Source organism: Oncorhynchus masou, chromosome 30 (assembly GCF_036934945.1).
Source record: "Oncorhynchus masou masou isolate Uvic2021 chromosome 30, UVic_Omas_1.1, whole genome shotgun sequence".
NCBI classification, from domain to species: Eukaryota; Metazoa; Chordata; class Actinopteri; order Salmoniformes; family Salmonidae; genus Oncorhynchus; species Oncorhynchus masou.
Window position 1 is genome coordinate 71,884,606 of NC_088241.1, and position 20,447 is coordinate 71,905,052.

The window sequence follows — 20,447 nt, forward strand, 5'->3', positions numbered from 1 at the left end:
TGAGGAAGTACAGCTCCCGCTCAGCCCAGTCAAAACTGTTCGCTGCTCTGGCCCCCCAATGGTGGAACAAACTCCCTCACGACGCCAGGACAGCGGAGTCAATCACCACCTTCCGGAGACACCTGAAACCCCACCTCTTTAAGGAATACCTAGGATAGGATAAAGTAATCCTTCTCAACCCCCCCCCCCCTTAAATGATTTAGATGCACTATTGTAAAGTGGCTGTTCCGCTGGATGTCAGAAGGTGAATTCACCAATTTGTAAGTCGCTCTGGATAAAAGCGTCTGCTAAATGACTTAAATGTAAAATGTATATATACAATAAAAAGTAGGGAAATATCCAACCACGAGCTGCAGATTTGGAATAATAAATGTCTAGTTGAGGCTCCAATCTCCCTAAACATAGGCAGGCTCCAACCCCTCTCCCTCCCTAAACCTAGGCAGGCTCCAACCTCCCTAAACCTAGGCAGGCTCCAACCCCCCTCCCTCCCTAGACCTAGGCAGGCTCCAACCCCTCTCCCTCCCGAAACCTAGGCAGGCTCCAACCCCTCTCCCTCCCTAAACCTAGGCAGGCTCCAACCCAATCAAACAGGGAAAAAGAATACCTGGGCCAAATATCTACAAGTTAACAAGGAGGTGAAGAGTCTCAAGTCCCATTATAAAGGGAATACCACCCTTTTAAAACAGGAGTAAATGTATAGATGGGAAAGAGGAGTCCCGGCTAAAATGGTGCTTTTGTTTTGTATAAACGTTCACACCACTATTGTACACGCCATGCCTGGTACATAAGTGAAAAATACACATGCCTAGTACATACATTATACGTGTAACTCAGACTGGTATGCCTTCATCCCGAAACACTATCTCAGATAGGGTCAGACTGTGTGGCACTTTCACCACATCCTGCAGCAGCTCTTCCTCCAGGGAGAGGTACTGTAGCTGTTACTGTCTCAGTACAGTGACGTTTCACCACATTCTGCAGCAGCTTTTCCTCCAAGGAGAGACGTCTTCATGGTATTGGAGGTAATGTCTAACTGGATGTTCATTATAGACTAGGTACATTTAATACATCTCCTACGTGGAGGTTAAGATCGGCTTCATGTAATACTGAGTTGGAACTCTGCTCTGTGGGGGATACATAGACAGGATGAAACATCCAGACCTGCTGTGTCTGGTCAATACTCACCAGTGCACAAACTGAGGAAGTTTTTGCTAGTCTTGGGACAGACATCGGAGAACAGTTGATAGACTATACGTCCAACTGAAAAAGACAGAACAATTTGTTAGGCCTGACTGAGGAATCAATCTGAAACATATCCTGGGCTGACAGGTCTCTCTGGCCAATAAATATTTCTAATGGCAGTATGGCACCTGACCAATCATCTCAATAATCGCAGTTATCACAAGTGCTGGGACGATACCAGTATCGCACAATTTTTTCCATGGCAAAACTGAAAACATAAAACCACTCATTGGTCTTTTAAAACCTGCTGTATGTAAAATATTGTATATGCTATAGCTTGGAAAATGAATACATTTGACTCTGGGTGACAACCTGCTAGTTTCTACCATTGGGGTTGCTTTCCTAAAAAAGTTCAATCCGCTTCCTGTTTTGTTTCTTTGCTATGATACTAACGAGTATGGCGATACTGGTATGGTCCCGGCCCTAGTTGTCACTGCCATTCTCAACACCTTGGACCGCAAGTCGACACCCTGGGCGCCATGTCGACACCCTGGGCACCATGTCGACACCCTGGGCACCATGCCGACACCCTGGGCACCATGCCGACACCCTGGGCACCATGTATGCCGACACCCTGGACACCATGTATGCCGACACCCTGGACACCATGTATGCCGACACCCTGGACACCATGTATGCCGACACCCTGGACACCATGTATGCCGACACCCTGGACACCATGTCAACACCCTGGACACCATGTCAACACCCTGGACACCATGTCAACACCTGCCTTGCATGCTCCCCAGAGTATGGAAACACCCACCCAGCTCACCCTGTATATATAGTGTTACTGTATGCAGTAGGTTGTACAGTAAAACTGTAAATAGGGCAGGCATCCAATCTGGAGCACAATAAAACAGTTACTGTTGGTATTTAAAGCTCTGGCTTTATGATTTAATATCCTGTTGCATTTCAAATAAGAGTGTTGGGCCTGTCACCGAAAGACTGTTGATTGAAATCCCAGAGCCGACTAGGTAAAAGAAATCTGGTCTCAGCTTTCAATAGTGCAACAAGCCTAGCCCAGGCTATATGTAAAACGTGAATGAGAATTTCAGAGCAGCAAAGTCCTGTCTCAGCGTTTTCTTATTCTGGCAGTGAGCCATCACCGGGTGGTTGTTGACACGTCTTACCTGGTTCTCTGTTGATCTCCACATCAAAGTAGCACTGAGGACGCTCCTTCACCCCCATCCTGACCACAGAGCAGACTGGGACACCTGCAAGGCAGAGAGCGAGAGAAGGGGGGAGTGAGAGCGCGCGAGAAAAGGGGGAGGGAGCGAGAGAAAGGGCATTACTACTATAGGCAGACCTTTACGTCAATAATATTTTTGCCACATTTGCACAGTTGAGGGAAATGTACGATCTCCCAGCATCTAACTTTCTTTGACATCTTCCGAAACTATGTGCCACTGAGGCAATTACACCTGCACGTGAATTGTATATGTTCATGTACCTCGCCAATGGCTCCAAGAGTTTGATCTCTTTACAGCATATGACTCTGTGTCCATACAACATTTGAAGGAGACCTGGGAGGAAGACCATGGTATGGAGATTGCTGATGACTGTTGGGCTGATTGCCTTCGAGATATTCACTTGTGCTCCCGACACCAACTTATTCAATACAAAGTGACTCACAGACTCCTGTTGTGTCTTTGGAATCATTAAACTGAAGAATTATTTTTATCAAAAATTCTCTGTAATTACTATTACGTGATTAAACTAACTTAATTATGTAATTGTAATTAACTAGGAAGTCGGGGCACCAAGGAAAATATTCAGATTAAAGTTATAATTTTTCTTAGACAACTTTCAGATATTTTAATATCAATCAATTAATCTTCTAATTAATGAATTATTCTTTACTTCACGTTAGTCTCATTCCAAACGTCGTAAATTGTTGGTTATCTGCACGAACCCAGTCTTCACTATGAGTTATCGATACATCAATTGTCTTAAATCATTTATTTACTAACCAAATAATCAATCAATCACAGAAATGCATAAACAAACAGTAGATATGGTTACAAGGAAATGATAGCGGAGGTTCCCTGGTGGGATAAACCGGTATCACGGCTTGGTGGACAAAAGGGGAGTGGGGGTCGACTGAGATACAAGACACTACCACGTGATAATTATAACAATTGCATGCTAATCCTTTATACATGAACGCTCAATCATGCAGGAATAATTGCAATCAATATATATATTTACGCTTAGTGTGTCGTCGTGATCTCTGTTGGAAAGTTTGTTTCTGTTGGAGTTTGTCCGCCCTCTATCTCTCTGCCATGGTTAGAATGGATTGTTCAGAGTAACATTCAGCAATGCTGTTATAGTAGAGATGTTTCGGCGGTTGTTGGTCTTCGCGTTCAATGATACCGAATTCCTAGCTGCAGACTAGTAATTAATATCAAGGAGTTGTTCTTATTTTGTCGGTTCGATAGTTTCAGAGTTTAACCACGTGGTATGGTTAGGAATTCAACAATCGTCTGAAACCTTAGCCCTCTCGTAATTGAGAGAAGCATGGTCTCCAGATAAATTCCCATGGTGGGGTTATATTCAGAAGAGCAGAAAGGGGCTGTCCCATGACGCCAGATCAATGTCTGTGCTCATGGGGCAGACCTATGATTTAGTTAAACTCCAAAGGGAATTGGAGTTTCCTTCATTAAACAGTTTAAAATCACATTACATAATTTCACAAATATTTTCATTAATCTTTACTCATTCATTTTATACAACAATTAGACGCGATCCTCACAACTGAGACTCATGTATAAACAGGGTTATGGTAATGTTGCAGTACTGTCTCTGAGTCTCACAAAATTTTACCAAACGGACAAGTTCGTAGCTGGCTACTTCACCGACCGTTTATACATTCTCCAAAACATGAATATTGTTCAGTTCAACAAGTTCTGTGAGGTGGAAGAAGTTACGTTGTTCGCTCTATGAAAACTCTCTCTCTAGACTGTCTGGCCATGAGGAAGAATCTCCTCCAGGAATGTATGACCTGCCTAACAGAGTCTGGTGTAGGGGGAAAGAGAGAGAGGGGTGGTGCAGAGAGAGGGGGATGGTGCTCGCTGTACCCAAAGAGGGCAATGTCATGACACTCCACTATTCCTGTACCAAATTACACACGTTCTACTGCAAATTTGCAGAGGGTACCCTTGGTCACCTCTTCTGGTCATGCCCCAAACTGCACACATTCTGGCAGGATATTTATATAAGTGTTTCTCATTAGTATACAGCTGTAACCTCATACCAGCCCCAGATACTGCTGTTTTAAGAAGGTCACAGCACCTAACGACTTTAACCAACTGAGAACAGAAAACATTACAATATGGCATGTTTACTGGAAAAATAACAATTTTGAGCCTTTGGAATAAGGAGACTGTACCGGTTTTTAATACCTGGTTAGCTGAAGTCACTAGCTTGCTACATGTAGAAAGGATTCGACATGGCAGATCTAATACATTTGTTAACTTCACTAGGATAGGGAGCAGCATTCAAAATTTTGGATGAAAAGCATGCCCAGAAAGCTAGCTACAGTTTGTTTTCTTCCTGTATTGAACACAGATCCTCCCGTCTTCAATTTATCAATTATTTACGTTAAAAAAATACCTAAAGTTGTATTACAAAAGTAGCTTGAAATGTTTTGGGAAAGTTTACAGGCAACTTTTGAGATATTTTGTTGTCACGTTGCGCAAGTTGGAACCGGTGTTTTTCTGGATCAAACCCGCCAAATAAATGGACATTTTGGATATATAGACGGAATTAATCAAACAAAAGGACCAATTGTGATGTTTATGGGACATATTGGAGTGCCAACAAAAGAAGCTCGTCAAAGGTAAGGCATGAATTATATTTTTATTTCTGCGTTTTGTGTCGCGCCTGCAGGGTTGAAATATGCTTCTCTCTCTTTGTTTACTATGGTGCTATGCTCAGATAATAGCATTGTTTGCTTTCGCCGAAAAGCCTTTTTGAAATCTGACAAGTTGGCTAGATTCACAACAAGTGCAGCTTTAATTTGGTGTCTTGCATGTGTGATTTCATGAATGTTTGATTTTTATAGTAATTTATTTGAATTTGGCGATCTGCATTTTCACTGGCTTTTGGCCAGGTGCAAGCGTCCCACATATCCCAGAGAGGTTAAGACATGGCAGCAGTTTATCACGCATCTTTCACGTGATGATGGGAAACAACATACAACCAACCCTGATCCACAGTAATTATTTTTAATGCAGAGCATAGTCCTTACACTGTCAAATATCAATGAAGCAAGGTGCCAATCCCTTAATGCAGGCAAACTTAAATCAGTTTTACTAATAATTGAGACAGTAGATCTAGCTGGTCTGTCATTATTTTAATAGACAGTAGATCTAGCTGTCATATTACAGTTCATAGAAACATGTCAAACGATGTATAGAATCAATCTTTAGGATGTTTTTATCATAAATCTTCAATAATGTTCCAACCAGAGATTTCCTTTGTCTTCAGAAATGCATTGGAACACAAGCTAACTCTCTCGTGAACGTGCGTGACCAGCTCATGCCACTCTGGCAGACCTCTGACTCATTCAGCTCCCATTCCCCCCTTCTTCACAGTAGAAGCATCAAACAAAGTTCTAAAGACTGTTGACATCTAGTGGAAGCCGTATGAAGTGCAATTTGACCCCATAGACACTGTATTTTTGATAGAAATGAGTTGAAAAACTACGAACCTCAGATTTCCCACTTCCAGGTTTGATTTTTCTCATGTTTTACATTTACTGTACATGGTTTTAACATTTGCAGCAGACGGTACTTCAGTGACAACGCATTTGTGGCATCCATCTTCCGCTTACGCACATGTGTTCAGAGATGCAGATGTTAATTACCGTCTGTTTTCCGTGAACAAGCGCTGTAACATGAAAATATGGCCGTGTGGGAACCCCAACCCCGTAAAAAGCTGCAATAACTGAACCTTGTTTTTATTAGTTCTCACTAATATTAACGACATGTTCCTTGTTTCCAAAACCGTAACGCGAGCGATGCGTTTAGATTTAGAGCAAGCGTTGAGGCACTCAACTCAACGACCGGAAAATACCAGTTTCATTAAACACTAAAGATAGTTACAGTCGCGCCCATTGTTGACCTACTTTCACTTTCAGTTAGGATATTGTCTGTAGCTACTGCTAAGTACTGAGCCATGGTTGCGAAGTTAATTTGTGTTGGAGTTTGAACAATTATAGTACCAGCACATAGTATGCCTGCTAAATCGACATATCCGCCGTGATATGCAAAGTTTACTTGGCTGTGATCTGGCTATCTGACTTGTTGTTAACTGATCTGGCTATCTGGCTGCTGTTGTTGACTGATCTGGCTGCTGTTGTTGACTGAGCTGGCTATCTGACTGTTGTTGTTGACTGACTCCATGGCGTTTGTCACAGTTTGTTACCATCTAGCTCTCTTGGAAAGGTACAATACATATGATACGAATGTGTTTTATCAAGCTGGTTTTATACGCCAACAAGCTAAAGACTCCGTAGTAGGCTACTAGCACACGTTCATTAGCTAGCTAACGTTAGCAATCTCAATTTAACACGTTAGTTAGCAAGCCAGCTAACCTTGCGATGTCCAGGCCGTTTGTTGAGCTAAACAAACAACATCGGTTGTTTATTGATTCCCAGAGGTTGACAAGATGCCACCATTAATAAATAAATAATAATAATAATAAACAATATCGTTTCGATGAAGCAACCTACGCAGGCTTTACCTACCTGTGATCTGCGCACCGTAGCTGGGCGCTGTATGAATGCAACAGCCGTGTGCGAGGATCAAAACGGCAATGTATCATGGGTAATTTGTCTGACTGATCAACAAATAATGAGCTGTTATTTGATGCAAGGTGATTTGTAGATCAGTCAATCGACCGTCGCCTGTGTCATGTTAAAAAGGCCCGTGCTAAAAATCTTCCCAGCGTGAAATTAGTTCCCAGGCGTTCTGATCGTGACGGCATGTTGTAACTTTTTACATGACACCCTGCAGTCGTTTCGATGCCTTCTAACACTGTATGGTGAATGCAGCTAAAATAAGATGTATTTCCCGCTCGAGTTCGTTAGGGATGAGCCTTTCGAGTATTTTCTGTGAGCCGGCTCATTTGGTTAGCTCACATTAAAGAGCAGGGTCTTAGTTCAAAATGCTTCAAAATCAACCTAGAACCATGAACAAAATTGCAACGATATCATGCTACCATGATGTCAGAACGTGAAAAAATACAAATACATTTTTACCTGGCCAAATTAATATAAAATAATAATACAGAAACGCACACACAAAAAATGAATCAGCGTGGACGAGATTGAGGTGCTCTCCCCACCATTTATTCTTTCTTTGGATAGTTACTGTGTAACTGATCTGCAGAAAAACGTTGTTCTGAACCCAGAAAGCAGTACTAGCGGTATGCAAATCAGGGAGCCAAATGAACGGCTATTTGACCGACGAAATTCGGTTCCCGACTTTAACCAAAAATATCATTTAAAAAAAGAGCCGTTCGTTCGCGAACGACCCATCAATAGATCCCGTAGGAACCCAACTCTTCACAATAGAAAATAACAAATCAATCAAAGCGGCTACCAGCCTTTGGAATAAAAGTCTCAGGGGAAGCACTGTAAACTACTGAAGTACAGTATAAAAATAACTGAATAATGCGTCCAAGATGTCTGACCATTGTTTAAGGTGATCTACTCACGCTCGCATACACCATTCATGGACTGTCTACATCCAGGTTGCAGCCGATGTATACATGCCAACTTCACATGTGTACTCAGGGAGCCGCGATGACGTCATCCAAAAACATGGCAAACATTGGTTGAATATAAAATGTTAATATCCTCCTGTGAGTCATTAAATAAATAAAAATCATCTGCTTCGCAGCAATTATTTGAATAATTTAATTTATGTTTTGAACACAAAGGTGATGACTAAAGTGTGTTATTAGGAATTATCCAAATCTGACTTCTCTCTGGAAATGGTCTTTCTGGGCCGGGCGTCAGTTAAACGGCAGTACCAAAGCAAAACTATAGGATCAGTCGAAACTGTGCTTGCTTCGAGACTGAAACCCTGGCCCCTTGCTGTAAAAGCATTTATATACACACTAGATGACAAATAGGGGGCGCTATGTTGAAGCTGTAGGGCCTCCATCTTGGCACTCCCTCACCGTTGTAAATAATATTTTGGAAGCTATAGAAATGCATTTATTAATGTCTACATTTGTTTTATACCATGTGTATTATATTATAGACACCTTAATGCATACTGTAATGAAACAGCAGGGAGCAGGTCTCGAACCCTCGTCCTTCTAGCTTGAGGTCCAGCGCGTTATCGACTCTGCCGCAAAAGCATGCTCATGCAGCAGGGTCGATTTCCAGGCTTATAAACCCAGGGTTGTTACAATACTTTGACATGATGTGAGCTAAACATAAAAATAAATCAAAACATTTTCTTAACATTTTCAAATCAAATTTTATTTGTCACATACACATGGTTAGCAGATGTTAATGCGAGTGTAGCCAAATGATTGTGCTTCTAGTTCCGACAATGCAGTAATAACCAACAAGTAATTAACTAACAATTCCAAAACTACTGTCTTATACACACAAGTGTAAGGGGATAAAGAATATGTACATAAAGATATATGAATGAGTGATGGTACAGAGCAGCATAGGCAAGATACAGTAGAGGGTATCGAGTACAGTATATACATATGAGATGAGTATGTAAACAAAGTGGCATAGTTAAAGTGGCTAGTGATACATGTATTACATAAAGATGCAGTAGATGATATAGAGTACAGTATATACGTATACATATGAGATGAATAATGTAGGGTATGTAAACATTATATTAGGTAGCATTGTTTAAAGTGGCTAGTGATATATTTTACATAATTTCCCATCAATTCCCATTATTAAAGTGGCTGGAGTTGAGTCAGTGTGTTGGCAGCAGCCACTCAATGTTAGTGGTTGCTGTTTAACAGTCTGATGGCCTTGAGATAGAAGCTGTTTTTCAGTCTCTCGGTCCCAGCTTTGATGCACCTGCACTGACCTCGCCTTCTGGATGATAGCGGGGTGAACAGTCAGTGGCTCGGGTGGTTGTTGTCCTTGATGATCTTTATGGCCTTCTTTTTGACATTAGTAATGTTACTGGCCCCACTACAAAAAAAAACAACTTAAATACATGTAATTTTGTCATTGAAACATTTAATTGAAATACTGTAGAATTCCATTAATTCCTATGGGGAGTGCCAATATGACCGACATGTGGGTTCAAAGCCTCTCAATGGCCAATACATAGCATCAGCAATCCAGGGTTTATATACTGTATCATTTGTGTAAACATTGAAGCATTGAGTTTATAAAGAAGAGAAGGCTGGTAGCAGCAGCCAGAGTGTGGGTGAGTGGGTGTGTCGAACAGAAAATAGTGAGCGTGTGAAAAGTTGTGGGTGTGTGGAACAGGCTCTAGCAGTCAAACAAGGAAATGGTTCCAATCGTTTTTCCACCATTCATTTTTTTCCATAGGGGATTTTAGAAACATTAAATAAAAGCTGTGTTTTGTGTACGCTAGGCAAAGGTAATCTCTGGATTCACTAATGTTAGCTAAATTTAGTAATGAATAAATTGACTAAATGTCTTTGAATTGACAATTCTATGAACTGTATTGTGCATGCTTTAAATTGACACAATACCTGTTAGCAAAGGTGTCAGCAAGAGATAACATGCAGGAGCTGGCAGGGATTTATAGTCTTGCATGATGCCTACTTTGATGCTAATTAGTATTTTCGAATCAGAGTAGAGCCTACACAAAACACAGCCCTTGTTTTAAGTGTTTCTAACATTCCCTATGGGAAAAACGATTGAAACAATTTCCCTGTTTGACCGTTAGGTTTTATGACACCTTCACTGTGGGGCTCTATAGGTTAGATGGTTTTGATCAAGCAGTGTTTTTTTATTTTATTTTATTTACCACGCGACTACCACAGAGTTTCTAAACCCAGAGGCGAAAAGTCACAAAACTTCCGGGAACGCTTGTGAAACAGACCAAGCAGACCAGGCTGAGGTTTGGGGAGTCAATAGCCGTGTTTGAGAGCATCAAATACATGATGCATTGTGGGAAAATGACTGAAGGATCGATCTACAAATAATAATGAATATTTATTTATGATCCAAAGTTATATGTAGATTGTCAGTCGCCTGCAATGTCGGCTGTAATGTCAAGCCCATTGAGAGAAGTAAAAAAAAAAAAAATCTGAAAATGTACATGCATAACCTAGATTTGAGCCAATTGGTGTGTGACTGACTGATCTACAAATAATATTGAGTAGTTATTTAGGAAGCAAGGTCATTTGAATATCAGTGAGTCTCAACTCGCCTTTAAAGTCAGGTGCAATGTCAAATGCGTCAAATGTCTTAAGTAGTTGAACATGTTATTACTCCAACCTAGTGAAAGTGACAAACTGACATTTTTTTAGTTGTTGTTAAAAACAACTTTATACTATCAGAGTGCCTTTGATTTGACGGCCCATACATTCGCAATTCGGTGCGAGATGACTGTTTCTGTGCATGAGTTTAGCTAGCCGTTGCCACATTCAAAACAACTGGGAACTCTGAAATCTTCAACTTCCAACTTTTGGACAATTGGGAACTTGAGGGGAAAAATTAGCTCAGACTGGGAAAAATCGTTTTGAACAGTCATCCAACTCAACTCGTTTTTTTCCCCAGTTGTCTTGAAAGCACCAGTAGGCAAAGTTGGATAGCTAATCTCATGTGCAGAAACACATCATCGGGTCTAACGGTCATCTCACACCAAACTGCGCATGTGCAGGCCATCAAAATCACTTGTTCCAAATCAAGTCGTTTTTGACAAATTAAAACGTGTCAGTTTATCTCTTTCACGATGTTAGAGTAATAACATGTTTAACTTCTTAAGACATTGGGCTCGTTTGAATAGTGAGGTAAAAGCAACCGACTGTTGACGAAAGTCTAGGAGAGAAGTTGGGCCTAGAGCAATATGACTAGGTTCCTGGTATACAGAAAAAACCAGAGCCCTGAAGCTTGTCTTCATGCCTGCTTCGCTGACTTGCCTCCTCATATCGTTGCCGCTCTGCTTTAGCTGCCTCCAGTTCCTCCCTTGGACGGCGATACTCCCCAGCCTGTCTCCAGAGTCCCTTTCACCACGCTGCTTGGTCCTTTGGTGGTGGGAAGTTCTGTCACGGCCGTCGAAAGCAGTGTGGTGAGCGTACATTTTTCCTTAATTTAAAATGACGCCAACAAAACAATAAACCATACAAAACGACCGTGAAGCTTAAGGGCAAAAGTGACACAAACAAAGACAACTTCCCACACAATAAATATACATTTATAAGAATAAATTTGCACCCCCAATTTTTCAGTTTTTGATTTGTTAAAAAAGTTTTAAATATCCAATAAATGTCGTTCAACTTCATGATTGTGTCCCACTTGTTGTTGATTCTTCACAAAAAAATACAGTTTTATATCTTTATGTTTGAAGCCTGAAATGTGGCAAAAGGTCGCAAAGTTCAAGGGGGCCGAATACTTTCGCAAGGCACTGTACATATCCCAAACAGAAGCCATGGATTACAGGCAACATCCGCATCGAGCTAAAGGCTAGAGCTGCCGCTTTCAAGGAGCGGGAGACTAATCCGGACGCTTATAAGAAATCCAGCTATTCCCTCAGACTAACCATCATAAAAGCGTAAACAAAGCCTCCTGTATTCCCTGTTCACCCACGACTGTGTGGCCAAACACGACTCCAACACCATCATTAAGTTTGTCGATGACACAACAGTGGTAGGCCTGATCACTGACTGGTAGTGTGGTGCCAGGATCAACAACCTCTCCTTCAATGTGAGCACGAGAAAGGAGCTGATCGTGGACTACAGGAAAAGGCGGGCCAAACAGGCCCCCATTAACATCAACGTGCTGTAGTGGAGCGGGCCGAGAGTTTCAAGTTCCTTGGTGTCCACATCAACAAACTCTCGAGGTCCAAACATACCAAGACAGTCTTGAAGAGAGCACAACAAAACCCCTTTCCCCCTAAGGAGACTGAAAATATTTGGCATGGGTCCTCAAGGACTCACTGAGATTTCCCATTTCTGAATTTCCACCACAGAAGTCATGCTGGATTGACAGCATGGCCAATGTTGATTGTCTATCCTTTTTAAGCTTGGAAAAGAAACCCTTAAACGCAGACTTGGACCACACACCCACTCCACTGAATAGCAGGCTAGTGCTTGCATTGCAAGCACTAGTGCTTGCATTGCAATGCTTGCAGTTAGCCACTGATTCCTTCCAAATCACTCATTGTTGAATTTGCAATTTCCAACTTGTGTAATGTTTCTACATCTGCACCATCGAGAGCATCCTGACCGGTTGCATCACCACCTGGTATGGCAACTGCTCGGCATCTGACCGTAAGCTGCTACAGAGGATATTGCGAATGGCCCAGTATATCACTGGGGCCAAGCTTCCTGCCATCCAAGACCTACAGTTGAAGTCGGAAGTTTACATACACTTAGTTTGGAGTCATTAAAACTCGTTTTTCAACCAATCCACATATTTCTTGTTATTAAACTATAGTTTAGGCAAGTCGGTTAGGACATCTACTTTGTGCATGACACAAGTAACTTTTCCAACAATTGTTTACAGACAGATTATTTCACTGTATCACAATTTCAGCAGGTCAGAAGTTTACATACAATCAGTTGACTGCGCCTTTAAACAGATTGGAAAATTCCAGAAAATGATGTCATTGCATTAGATGCTTCTGATAGGCTAATTGACATCATTTGAGTCAATAGGAAGTGTACCTGTGGATGTATTTCAAGGCCTACCTTCAAACTCAGTGCCTCTTTGCTTGACATCATGGGAAAATCAAAAGAAATCAGCCAAGACCTCAGAAAACAAATTGTAGACCTCTACAAGTCTGGTTCATCCTTGGGAGTAATTTCCAAACTCCTGAAGGTACCACGTTCATCTGTAAAACAATAGTACGCAAGTATAAACACCATGGGACCACGCTACCGCTCAGGAAGGAGACGCGTTCGGTCTCCTAGAGATGAACCTACTTTGGTGCGAAAAGTGCATATCAATCCCAGAACAACAGCAAAGGACCTTGTGAAGATGCTGGAGGAAACGGGTACAAAAGTATCTATATCCACAGTAAAACGAGTCCTATATCAAAATCAAATCAAATTTTATTTGTCACATACACATGTTTAGCAGATGTTAATGCGAGTGTAGCAAAATGCAGTAATAACCAACAAGTAATCTAGCTAACAATTCCAAAACTACTACCTTATAGACAAGTGCAAGGGGATAAAAAATATGTACATAAATATATATGAATGAGTGATGGTACAGAGCGGCATAGGCAAGATACAGTAGATGATATTCAGTACAGTATATACATATGAGATGCGTATGTAAACAAAGTGGCATAGTTAGTGGCTAGTGATACATGTATTACATAAAGATGCAGTAGATGATAGAGTACAGTATATACGTATACATATGAGAAGAATAATGTAGGGTATGTAAACATTATATTAGGTAGCATTGTTTAAAGTGGCTAGTGATATATTTTACATAATTTCCCATCAATTCCCATATCGACATCATCATCATGAATCAAGTCGCCAATCTACTGGCAAAATATTTTCCATCCTTGTCATATATAGAGAAAATATAGATAAAACGTACCGGTGCTCATCAGCCATAAACATTACACAAGTTGGAAATTGCAAATTCAACAATGAGTGGTTTGGAAGGAATCAGTGGCTAACTGCAAGCATTGCAATGCAAGCACTAGCCTGCTATTCAGTGGAGTGGGTGTGTGGTCCAAGTCTGCGTTTAAGGGTTTCTTTTCCAAGCTTAAAAAGGATAGACAATCAACATTGGCCATGCTGTCAATCCAGCATGACTTCTGTGGTGGAAATTCAGAAATGGGAAATCTCAGTGAGTTCTTGACAAGTGGAAACTCCGAACAAAACGAGCTCCGACTGGGAAAATAAGTTTTGAACGGTCATCCAACTCAGAATTCCAAATCAGGAACTTGGGCATCTTTCTAGAGCTCCAACCTAAAGATCACTGACATCCTGATTCGTCCTTGTTTTTTTCCCCGAGTTCCCACTTGTCTTGAAAGCAGCATAAATCCAGAGAATGTCAGACTTTGATGACAAAGTTTGATGAAAAAATTTGCCCACAAAGTCCAAAAATGTCTTGTACGCTGCTGTATAAATGATTTAATATGCCAGGGCGATATGGATAATGTAGCTAAGAAAGTAATACTAAGTATTTTGTGTAGTAAGCTGTTAGTAGCCCATGTGCTTTACCCAAATAATTTGGTCCCTTTTCCTCTCCTAATTTAGCCTACTGTTCTGACTTGGTGGTGCACATGTAGCCTGGAGCCTGTTTTAGAGAAATGTCATAGAATATTGTAAGAGCTTTCATTGTCTGCTTATATGCCCCCTTTATTTATCCTATGGTTCTGACTTGGTGTACAGTGAGAATACTGTAAAAATGGCCCATGTTCTGAATTATGTCCCTGTACATTTCAAAAGTGCTGAACAAATAGTTATATTGACTACGTCAGTTCAGGCTCGCTAATTAATGTCTTATTTAAAAATTACGGATTCCCTCATGCCATAGTTTGTACATATCAATTGTCAGGACTATGGGAGGCACACAGTACTACATAGAGCCATGACTAGATGGAACTCTATTCCACATCAAATAACTGACGCAAGCAGTGAAATTATATTTCAAAAACAGATTTTAAAAAAACACCTGTGAAGCAACACAAACATTGGCACAGACACACACGATAACATACGCACAATACATAGACATGGATTTAGTTCTGTAGATCTGTGTTAATGGTGGAGTAGGGGCCTGAAGGCACACAGTGAGCTGTAAATCTGTGAATGTATTGAAATGTTTTAAAATTGTATAACCTAATTTTGCTGGACACCAGGAAGAGTAGTTGCTGCTTTGGCGGCAGCTAATGAGGATCCAGAATAAATACAAATGAGGCTGAATTAATTTCATTGCGATGCGGTAGCACAAAAAGGACTCTGAGGACACCTCCTTTGCCGTACACACCTTCACCACCGGCTCCGCCTCTTAAGTGGGAACAAAATAACTGGTTCGATGAGATACCTTACATTTAAGTACCGCACCCAGATGAGAAAGAAGGCGAGTCATCGACAAAACAAGAAAAAGCTAAACCAAGAGTAGAATATGATTGGGTTAACCTGATGCAAGATTTGGGCTTAAAGGATGCATAGACACTGTCACTGTTGATAGTTTCACAGTGACATTTCAGTGACATTTTCCCAGTGACAGCTTGCCGCATCTAAAAATGTGTCGGTGTGATGTGCCAGTGACATGTCAAACTGACACTTTTCCAGGAATAGCTAGCCGCAAGATTAGAATGTGCCTCAGAGCATGGGTTGACTTGGTCCTGAAGAAAGAGTATATAGGAAGCATGCTTTCAATGGAAAGGTGTGATAGTGCTACTTCACTTATCACTGGCAGACAGCTAGTGATACTTCAACTATCATCAACCTAAAAGGTAATATCTGACTTTCATACTCTAGAACAATCGTAACTTTTGATTTCTGGATCTTGTAAAGAGACGAACAGAGCCCATTACCCAGTACATTCCTATTGCCTACATAATCCACCCCGTAACTGGAGGAGATACACAGCATCAGTGGAGATACAAAGGGTCTTGATCTCGACACAGCCTTTTAACAAGATTCAGCGAATCATAGTTCAACTTCTAGTAGGAGAAACAGATACTGAGTGATTGGATAAGCCTCTGGAGAAATTGTGAGTGGAAGAACATACTCTTTGGGGACCAACCAGGTCAACCTGCGTTAAGGTAATTAACCGCTTGTTGTAATACATATATAGGGCATTAGTAGTAAGTGTTTTGATGATTGTTGATGTTATAGATTAAGGACCAAAAATAAACTGTAATAACATGTACAACTATGTGAATTGCAAACATTGAATAAAAAGCAGAAACTAGACCCAAAACCCTAGGGGAGAGAACACCTCTGACACTCCCAATCTAGGGGAACAAATCTAGTTTCTACACTGAAGACAATATGATGGTTTGGACAGAATAATAATTCTATTGTAACAGGTATCCTCTATATTAATACTCAAGTAGTATTAGTCGACCGACACTATAAATCGTAACTAAGGTATAGCTTGTGTGAGTCTAGATATAAGAGCATACAAAGGGAAAGCGAAAGTAAAGCAAGAGGTACTCTAAGTCTGATTGATATTATCTAAGATCCAGAAACAAGCCTAACGGCATCACACAAGGCTAACCTCCGAATAAAAGGGCAGGATACATACAGTGGGGCAAAAAAGTATTTAGTCACCAATTGTGCAAGTTCTCCCACTTAAAAAGATGAGAGATGCCTGTAATTTTCATCATAGGTACACTTCAACTATGACAGACAAAATGAGAAAAAAAATCCAGAAAATCACATTGTAGGATTTTTAATGAATTTATTTGCAAATTATGGTGGAAAATAAGTATTTGGTCAATAACAAAAGTTTCTCAATACTTTGTTATATACCCTTTGTTGGCAACGACAGAGGTCAAACGTTTTCTGTAAGTCTTCACAAGGTTTTCACACACTGTGGCTGGTATTTTGGCCCATTCCTCCATGCAGATCTCCTCTAGAGAAGTGATGTTTTGGGGCTGTTGCTGGGTAACACGGACTTTCAACTCCCTCCAAAGATTTTCTATGGGGTTGAGATCTGGAGACTGGCTAGGCCACTCCAGGACCTTGAAATGCTTCTTACGAAGCCACTGCTTCGTTGCCCGGACGGTGTGTTTGGGGTCATTGTCATGCTGAAAGACCCAGCCACGTTTCATCTTCAATGCCCTTGCTGATGGAAGGAGGTTTTCACTCAAAATCTCACGATACATTCATTCTTTCTTTCCTTTACATGGATCAGTTGTCCTGGTCCCTTTGCAGAAAAACAGCCCCAAAGTATGATGTTTCCACCCCCATGCTTCAAAGTAGGTATGGTGTTCTTTGGATGCAACTCAGCATTCTTTGTCCTCCAAACACGACGAGTTGAGTTTTTACCAAAAAGTTATATTTTGGTTTCCTCTGACCAATCTTCTTCTGGATCATCCAAATGCTCTCTAGCAAACTTAAGACGGGCCTGGACATGTACTGGCTTACGCAGGGGGACACGTCTGGCATTGCAGGATTGAGTCCCTGGCGGCGTAGTGTGTTACTGAAGGTAGGCTTTGTTACTTTGGTCCCAGCTCTCTGCAGGTCATTCACTAGGTCCCCCCCGTGTGGTTCTGGGATTTTTGCTCACCGTTCTTGTGATCATTTTGACCCCACGGGGTGATATCTTGCGTGGAGCCCCAGATCGAGGGAGATTATCAGTGGTCTTGTAAGTCTTCCATTTCCTAATAATTGCTCCCACAGTTGATTTCTTCAAACCAAGCTGATTACCTATTGCAGATTCAGTCTTCCCAGCCTGGTGCAGGTCTACAATTTTGTTTCTGGTGTCCTTTGACAGCTCTTTGGTCTTGGCCATAGTGGAGTTTGGAGTGTGACTGTGAGGTTGTGGACAGGTGTCTTTTATACTGATAACAAGTTCAAACAGGTGCCATTAATACAGGTAACGAGTGGAGGACAGAGGAGCCTCTTAAAGAAGAAGTTACAGGTCTGTGAGCCAGAAATCTTGCTTGTTTGTAGGTGACCAAATACTTATTTTCCACCATAATTTGCAAATAAATTCATTAAAAATCCTACAATGTGATTTCTGGATTTTTTCCCCCTCATAGTTGAAGGGTACCTATGATGAAAATTACAGGCCTCATCTTTTTAAGTGGGAGAACTTGAACAATTGGTGGCTAACGAAATACTTTTTTGCCCCACTGTAACCAGGCCAGTCCGGCGGGCCTGTGAGTCAGCTGTTAGCCGGGTGACATAAGAACTTGTATCACTCTCGACGGGGGTACTTTAACAGTCCTATAGCAAAATCCCCTACCACGACAATTGCCAGACAAGGCTCCGCTGATAGCCAGGTGTAGCAGTGGTAAGGTGTTGGGACTCTGCAGTTGGGACAGGTTTATTAGGCCCCTGGGCACTGTTTAATCGCACTATAACGGTGACACTGTATTGTTTAGTGGTTTTGCTAGCATGCATCTAAACAAAAGAATTGGGAGTATGCCAACCAAGATTTACATGCTAAAATCACCACTCTGTTGATCCATGGAGTTAAATAAGTGTTCTTGTGTTTATTTTCTCAGCTGCTCATATTAAACGTGTTCCGCTATAAAACCAAAGTAGCCTACAAAAAGGACCATTGGGAAGAGCACAGCCTCCATTCGCTATTCGAGTGCATACAGATGACATTTTTCCCCTGCCCCGGTCCATTTGATAATGAGCCATTCTAAATCTAAACTAATTTGACATAGTAAAGACATGATTAAATTGAGAATAGTCTGATGGGTGAAAATATGCTCATATGATGAGAGAACAGCTGTGCAGCCTGAGGTAATGAACAGATGACAAGCTTTACTTGCAATTTTCTCAGATCATTAGCTTAGTCACACCAATGCAGGATATAGTCACACCACGCAACACATATATGTTTTGATTTGTAACACATTCCTAGATTTGTGTCATTCCCAACTAAAGTTGCCAAACAATTAGAAATCAAGTATAAGGACTGGTTTCAGATTATCACTTTTACACTCAACATAGCCACTTCATATGCGCTCCGTAATGGGAAACATATCCTTTCTCTTTTTAGTTGTTACTGTTTATTTAGAATCTAACGGAAAACTAGGAAAAGCTCAAACCAAGTTTATTCACCTACTGCGTCAAACAGCTGCAAAGACAAACATATATTTACACAAGCACTGGTACTTAAACCTTCATCCTATGCAGTCTCCTCCTTCCACATCTGGACAGCCACTACATCTCTGTTGCTGGACAAGACTTTAGTGATTCCTGTTCTTTCCTCACTTCATCTGACCTGGGCCCAAATTCCTCCCTCCTCAATGTTCTGACAATGTAAACTCTCTGCATTCCCCTCTCTCCCTCATGTGAATAAGGACATTTCATATTTCAATTTTGGAAGTCAGCAGAATAAAATAGTGATGGGTACTAAGTTAATTTATATTCTTACTATTAAATCATATAAAATAATGGCACAGGACTTATACGCATATCTTGTCAGCTAAATGAACAAGCCTACAGCATGAAGCATAGCCAGATAACATAGTTGGCCAACTCATTCTGGGGTGGCAGGGTAGCCTAGTGGTTAGAGCGTTGGACTAGTGACTGGAAGGTTGTGAGTTCAAACCCCCGAGCTGACAAGGTACAAATCTGTTGTTCTACCCCTGAACAGGCAGTTAACCCACTGTTCCCAGGCCGTCATTGAAAATAAGAACAAATTCTTAACTGACTTGCCTGGTTAAATAAAAAAAATTAACTTCTGAAATTAATTTTCTTCATATCATGTTTCTTTAAACCGGACTAAGAGATTGATTTGTGATGGTGTATATTATATTGACTTTTTTTTAAATATGTTCCAAAAGGCTCTTGTATGCCTGGAGATGCTAAACGGGTTTGTTAATTAACTGTCAATTACCGTGAATCCGGCAGAATTTTGCTTGACAATAACCGGCTGACAAAATTTCAGGACGGCCACTTCTGGTGTAGACCCTCTAAACCTCAGCACTCCAGTGACATGAGTAAGTAGATATCCTCAGAACAACATCCTAAATAAACTACTGTCTACACACACACAAGCTTATAGAACTAGTCTATACACACACCATCATTTATATTCTGGAAACTGATATCTCATTCTGATATTTCTTGGTATGTGTGTATTGTTAAGTATTACTGCACTATTGGAGCTAAAAAAAACAAACAGGCATTTCGCTGCACCTGCAAAATATGGGTACGCGACATGGTTCGGACAGGTCCGTCTGTTTGAAAGGACCCAGAGGAGAGGAGTTCTCATCCTGACCAACCATTGGTCAAGACACTGCGCTGATGCATTTAGATCAAGAAAACAACTTGCAGGTACATTCTATTGTATAATGGGTTGGAAAGTCATCCAGAATCTCTCTCCGGTGTGTGAGACCCTC

General features: G+C 41.1%; 1 protein-coding gene across 5 annotated transcripts in view; it reads right to left on the reverse strand.

The window, feature by feature from the left end:
- nktr (natural killer cell triggering receptor) overlaps positions 1-8,035 on the reverse strand; it is an 84,221-nt gene extending 76,186 nt beyond the window's left edge. For 2 of the 5 annotated variants that reach the window (XM_064949705.1, XM_064949704.1), the window contains exons 1-3: positions 2,696-2,778; positions 2,376-2,459; positions 1,186-1,260 (exon numbers count right to left, since the gene is read on the reverse strand). In XM_064949705.1, the coding sequence (XP_064805777.1) occupies positions 1,186-1,260; positions 2,376-2,459; positions 2,696-2,750 (214 nt within the window). In that variant the 5' untranslated portion in view covers positions 2,751-2,778. Of the gene's footprint in view, positions 1-1,185; positions 1,261-2,375; positions 2,460-2,695; positions 2,779-5,956; positions 6,911-6,994; positions 7,103-7,965 lie in introns of those variants that run through there. The other 3 variants (XM_064949706.1, XM_064949707.1, XM_064949708.1) reach the window with 3 other exon arrangements.
- Between the last annotated feature and the right edge of the window lie 12,412 nt (positions 8,036-20,447).